The 6,940-nt window shown below is 40.3% G+C and overlaps 1 protein-coding gene across 1 annotated transcript; it reads right to left on the reverse strand.

The window, feature by feature from the left end:
- Positions 1–603: 603 nt before the first annotated feature.
- Positions 604–2,813, reverse strand: rpl31 (ribosomal protein L31). Its single transcript, XM_010790203.1, has 5 exons — positions 2,721–2,813; positions 1,866–1,969; positions 1,516–1,641; positions 753–865; positions 604–670 (listed from the first exon to the last, which is right to left on the reverse strand). Exons 2-5 carry the CDS (start codon positions 1,967–1,969, stop codon positions 639–641), a joined length of 375 nt encoding a protein of 124 aa, XP_010788505.1. The 5' UTR covers positions 2,721–2,813; the 3' UTR covers positions 604–638.
- Between the last annotated feature and the right edge of the window lie 4,127 nt (positions 2,814–6,940).

A 6,940-nucleotide genomic window follows, 5' to 3' on the forward strand; every position in this document is an offset into this window, starting at 1 on the left:
ACACTAGATACAGCAGTGCATGTTTACTGCTGACATGCAACACCCCCTTCAGCAGTTTATTACATTTCATACGTTTTTATGTGCAATTGGTTATGAAATTACTTTGAATACTTACTTTTGTGTAATTGGTTATGGAATTACTTTGAATAAAGAAGATGGCATCTAAAGTCAACCAATAAAGCTTCATGAAGAGTGGATCAGGATACTGAATAGATGATTTAATACCTCATACTTACTAATGCATGGTTTGACTAAGAAAAAAGTATTACGAGCAGAGCAGTTTAACACAATCAACATGTGTTAAAAAAAAAAGCTCCATTATGCCGTGAACAATATCATACTATCAATTCTTAAGTTATCCCAGTTAAAACTTAACCTCATTTTAATTACTCCTATGTTCTAGAAAGGGACAAGGCCTGAATGATATATTTTCTCAATGAAAAGCAAGAAGCAATGTTCTGCTCGAATGAAATAAGTTATCATTTTCATAAATAAGCAATTAGTAAGGGTTAAAGACAGCATCTCTATACAGCTTAATCCAATAATTCCCCAAATATAATTCAATTTAGTGCAAAAATATAAATGAAAGACACAACACAAGAGTGGTTCTTTGATTTTATTTATTCGACTCGCAGAGTTTAGTTTTCATCAACATTGACTGTCTGCAGGCCTGTTGGGAAAAAGAGGGAAAGATTAATAAATGTCTTTGTTGCTTAAGTATAGGAACAACAGTCAGTTGGTGAAATATTTACCTTTTGTTGTTGTGACGGGAACGTATGTAACCAGGGTGTAGAGTTTGTTGGGAGAATCTTCATCCTCATTACGCTTCCTGGAAAGTCGTACGCGCATCCTGTACGGCACGTTCCTGCACAACAAACCACATTAGGATGGTTACTATCTTTGATAAAAACAGTACAAGTACATTGCCAGCAGATGTGTAGGTCTCCAATTTAGACAGCATTAGTGCAATGTAAGTGCAACTGTCTCACAAGCGTAAACAAGATGTGAAACAAAGTCCACATCAATTTTAGACTGGTATATTGAGCACTGCTTTAAATGGAACTTTCTTGTGGCACGCCCAAAATGTTTGGTTTTATCAGTTCCTTCTTAGTCATGTGCCGACAGTAGACACTTCATGTGAGCTGACAGACAGACTCATGTTGTAAAAATATGTCTCACTAAATTCAAGCTGGCAGCAGTAACTACTTTTATCTTTTTGAAGTTTGAGTGATGACCGTAAGAAAAGAAAAAAGAAGCATCCATTTGCTATGCTTAGACATGTCTCAAAATTGCTTCACAAACCATGCCATCTCTCTACAGCACACAGTAGCACAAGCAGAACATTGAGAGTATACTTGTGGCCATTACTTTGGTATGATTAAAAAACGAACATGTCTTGTCATGTCACAGATTTTAATGAGTATAACACCATTCAGAGAAAGCCGTGTATTTAACTGAAACATGGACAAGCAGTGCATTTAGCTCAAACATGAGTATAACAGCGTGTAATCTCACCTGACACCCTTGCTCCACACTGCCTTGTTGAGGCGAGTGTCGATGCGGACATCGGGAGTTCCCATCTCCTTCATCGCGAACTTGCGGATCTCCTTGATGGCGCGGGGAGCCCTCCTCTTGAAGCCCCTGCAAGGAGAAGACAAAATGTAATCAATAAGAACTCAAACTATTGATTGGTATTGGATTTATGGTTTTACTATATACACTGCATACATGTACATTGGACAACTTGTATGCATCTCTCAGTACTTTTAGACATAGCAGACATTAGCACAGCAATGCATCCAAGCTGTTGCACAAGCAGACCATATGGCTTAATGAAACAAGATAAAGAAATGTACAGTACTCACACTCCATGGATGCGCTTGTGGACATTGATGGTGTACTCTCTGGTCACCACCTCATTGATGGCTGAACGCCCCTTCTTTTTCTCTCCTTTCTTAGTTGGGGCCATCTAGAAAACAATATACATAGTTAGATTCAAACACTCAAAGGCTTTCAGAATGAGTTACTTTACCCGTCCAAAATAAGGGACATTGACATTGTTAAAGCAGTATAGATATATGAAAAATAGAAAACACACTACTAGATAAAAAGGCATGCACATAGTATTTAAAATAAATTCACTAGATTCATAGACTTTACTGTCAGATGCACAGTAGCTACAGATGTCACAACTTCATTACTGCTTATGCATATGGTTGCTATACAAAAACAGAGGTTACATCCACAAACATTTAAATAATCAGCCCAATTAGTTTTCCTTTTGTCAAGCGTTTTGCAGACTTAAACGTGGCACCTGAAGTTAAAAGATAACTTAGCGTTAGCATAAGGTTAGCTTGCTCCAGTGTTGTTACCAACCGCAAGTCAATAATGGTAAGATACAAAGCACGTAAGTAAATATAGAATCATAAACTATTACCAGGGATTTAAATCACACTAAAATATGACATTAACACGTTTTCTGACTGAAAGAAAATGGACACTTTGATTCGGGAAAATGAAGCCACTCTGGCGGAATCAATGCCGTACCGATGGACGTTAATAAAAGCTATTTAAATGCGTTAGACTACATCCAAAACCACATGAAACGGACAGCCAAACATTAATATACATATTGAGAAGACATTCACGGCCGATCATGTCTTTAATATAGCAGGATGGTCATAGATTGTAGAATTATAATCTGCGTTAAAATTACTCACCGCAGCTCGTAGATGAGGCGGAAGTCGGAAGGACGGACTTGAAGCAGAGGATTGTGGGTAAAGGAAACCGGTCCGTTTTATATGATGGTCGTCAACGACATGCACGAACTAAGGTTCCGACGATAAACGTTGTCAGGAAATGGGTATATTATACATTTTAAATATGATTAGCCCTCTGAGAATCTTTTAAGGGAATTCATTAAAAGAAATGTACATGTTTGCATTACCAGGCTATTCAAATAACTATGGGAAGTATTAATGTTCGATCTCTCTCTGCTATTTTGTATGTGATTATGTGTTAGAATATCAGCTGGCCTATGTGTGGAAATGGGCTGTGTGAAATGGGCCAGGGCAATTGATGTATGACAGACAAGAATAATCATTTATTTCCCAAGGCTTGGATCCTCTTTAAGATTGAGAACAATAAGCTGCATTTCCACCTTTGGCAATATAATAGGTATTTGTATTGACTATTTTCTATTCTATCTTCTTGTATTCAGCGTATGAGGTCTTCTATACCTGCCATATTCTTTTCTTCATCAATTGCTAGTATCAAACTTAAAAAATGCATGGAAATTATAATTTTAATACGATTTACACTTATTGCCAAAGTTTAGGAACACATAATAATCATGTGGTTCTAATTATATGTCAAAGCACTTTCCTCAAGATGCATCATTTCGCCTCTAGTGGCTGTCATCATAGCTCATTTTACCAAATGTATATATTGTTAGTACACTTCCTGGGTGTTCCTGGTGTCATTACAACCATGTCACAATGTGTCCTACCTCTGACTGCCACAGGAGTGCAGCAAAGTAAAGAGAAACACTCATATCCCTCAGCATCATTGTGTAAAATCCTATTAACTGACACATGTATGTGGTAAACAATTGGATGGGTTTTTTATATCTTGACATCTAAAATTATAAATGCATTAGATGTGCATGGACAGTGACAGTGGGAAAAGAAGATAATTTATTTGAACATACTTCTTGCAAGAAGCCTTTCTTTGTATCATGCTTGGAGGTTAAAATATGCTGGGAAAAATAAATATCTTCCAAAAGAATAAACATTAAAGAATAGATATTTATTTTCTGTTTGCATCTACTAAGCAAGGATGATTTTCCATTTGAGCTTCTAGATGCTATTATAATTTATCTTATTTAACCCTCCTGTTGTCTCCGGGTCAAATCTGACCGATTTACTACTTTCATCAATCATAACTTTTTTTGTTTTACATTCGATTGCATTAAGGCTTTATGATATCCTTCACAGTAGACATTTGAACATATACAATTGCTGATCATCACTTTCATTGAATTTTGGGGTTCCCAAAGTGTGGGAAGGTGAGCATCCCCTCAGAGAACATAATCACAGCCGCGCCCCCCCTCCCAATTATTATTTCGTGTAACTGTTCTTCTACGCACGAAAAGTTTATTATTCCGCCGACTTATTTTGCCACGCTTCTTCTCCCGCATTGAACATCGCAGACACTCCGTTCANTTTTCCACCTTTGTTTTGAAATGTGTTCCTCCTTGTGTCTTGTCTGATCCTACTCCCTGTGTTTGCCTTCCTGTCATTAGTTTCCCTCCTGTGTCTGATTGTGTTCACATGTTGCCCTTGTGTTTCTGCCTCCCCTGCCAGCTGTGTCTTGTCCTGTGATTACCCTTCTGTGTATTTTGGTGGGAATGCTGTTAAGAGCATTCCAACTAACTGTTCTTCTAAGCACGAAAAGTTTATTATTCCGCCGACTTATTTTGCCGCGCTTCTCCTCCCGCATTGAACATCGCAGAAACTCCGTTCAAACATCAAAACGTTCAGCTTGGTTGGGAATCGATGGCTATTACTTTTCTCATTCATAACTTTCATAATTCCAGAGATACATCCCATAATTCATCACATTTTTGATGAATTATGGGATGTATCTCTGGAATTATGAAAGTTATGAATGAGAAAAGTAATAGCCATCGATTCCCAACCAAGCTGAACGTTTTGATGNCACACACACACACACACACACACACACACACAACACACACACACCACACACACACACACACCACAAACAACACACACACCACACACACACACACCACACACACACACACACACACACACACACACACACACACACCACACCACACCACACACACACACCACACACACACACACACACACACACACACCACATGCATGTAGATATATATGTGACAGTAACATCAGGCTCGTCTGTTACGAAAAACACATAGAAATACAATAACACTGTGTTATCGAGTTTAAGGGAAAGTTGACCTTCACACAAAAAGTACTCACACATGTACACAACGTATGATTCGGTACACGGTCGGTAGAAGGAGACACTACTCGGGACACACACACACACACACACATCACACACACACGTGCGCGATTTCCTCCGTCCGACAGACATACCTCGATTACCGCAATCCCTTCACGTGTCGTTGTTACCTCGGAGCAGGAAAGCGGGGGCGTGTGTGTGTGTGTGTGTGTGTGTGTGTTGTGTGTGTGTGTGTGTGTGTGTGTGTGTGTGTGTGTGTGTGTGTTGTGTGTTGTGTGTGTGTGTGTGTGTGTGTGTGTGTGTGTGTGTGTGTGTGTGTGTGTGTGCGTGCAACGCGAGGTAACACCCATAGAGGGTGACGGGTCTATTCACCCAGTGATAAACATTTCCTGTCTTATACACCCAGGTATTATGTGGTGTACGAGACGGTCTCTCCTACACACCATCCTCTATAAACCCATATTTCGTACAAAATGGGTCACACACGTATCCCCATCGTGGGCCCAACCCACACCACCACCCCCCTCAAACTATGCTTCGACCACCCCGCCCTCGAAAATCGGTAATTACGACACCTGTGTTACTTTCACTGTCCGTCTTCCTAGATTAACGGGGGGAGAACAGAAATTGCTAACCCCCCCGTTTTAAGAGAGGGTCAGGAACTGCAGAGAGTGTCAAACAGCGGCAGGAAGAGAGAGCCGAAGGGTGTAAGGAAAGAGGAGAAGTACAAGACATAAGCAAGGGGGCCCAAACACATTAAAGCAGAATTTTTGTCTCGTAGCGAGGAAGCGCCCCCGTCCCTACGCTCTCCGCCGCCTCCCTCGTCTATCTTTTACATGCACACACACACCTTTCCTCAATGCTTCAACATTAAAGGATCACAATCTAATCCCTTAGAGCACTAAAAAAACAGCAGCTTCCCTGTTTTGGTACCATTCAGTGCTCGTATATAAAACACACAAAGAAAGAATATTAGTGCCATCCCCCTCTCTGTGAATATACCAGGTTAGTGCCTTTGTGTGTGTAAACTTCCAGTGATCACGTACAGTACATCATATTAGGAGCATTGAGTGGATGTGATTATTCCATCCATATACATTTGGTATACAAACAACTCACTACAATTCAGAAAGTGCATCGGTTCTACCAGTGTGACTTCTGCTACTGCTTACACATCATTTGACACCTCAACTTCATGAACTCACATTTTCAATTACAGAAACTTTGTTCAGCTGACTCCTAAAACTCCTTTTAACACGTACACTTAAAAAAAACCTTGTTTAACACTCTTCTCTGCTGACTCCATGGGCTTATATTACAGCTCCTATCAGCACTTTCACTTCAGCTGCTACTTATTTTAGTGTTCCAACCAAAAAAATAAGAACTAATATGCATTTACATAACCTGCTTTCTTCACTGAATGATTTCAATGTGGCAGGCTTTGTGATCTCGGAACGAGTGCTATCATTTGTGAAACCTGTCTGAGAACAACTAACGGGTTGTCTGCTCTGTTATTGTTTTGCACACCGTCCTGCATGTGTCTGTAGTTGAAGGTATGTGTGAATGACGGGGCGGTGTGCAGACGTCTGAGAGATGAGGTGTGAGTGTTAGTGTGTGTTGGATGAGTAATGAGGTGTGTGTTTCTTTCCGGTGATTCCTCTGGGTGCTGTAGTCGCCTGCTGCACGTCAGGCGCTTGAGAAAGAGCGTGTGTGTAAGAAAGGTTGTTTGTATGTACACACACACTGCAGGAACACAGCTTCAGTGTGCTCGCCGCTGCTCCTTGACCTTCATCATATCCATTACATCAACTGACTGCTGTGGTCACATTCTTTCTCTTATGTTCGCTGAGAAAACGCAAATCCTCAAGGGGCTACCACACACAGACACACATAGCATCCAGCTGCTAGCATGAGAAACACA

This window comes from Notothenia coriiceps, unplaced genomic scaffold, assembly GCF_000735185.1.
Source record: "Notothenia coriiceps isolate Sejong01 unplaced genomic scaffold, NC01 NC01_scaffold00033885, whole genome shotgun sequence".
Taxonomy (NCBI): Eukaryota; Metazoa; Chordata; class Actinopteri; order Perciformes; family Nototheniidae; genus Notothenia; species Notothenia coriiceps.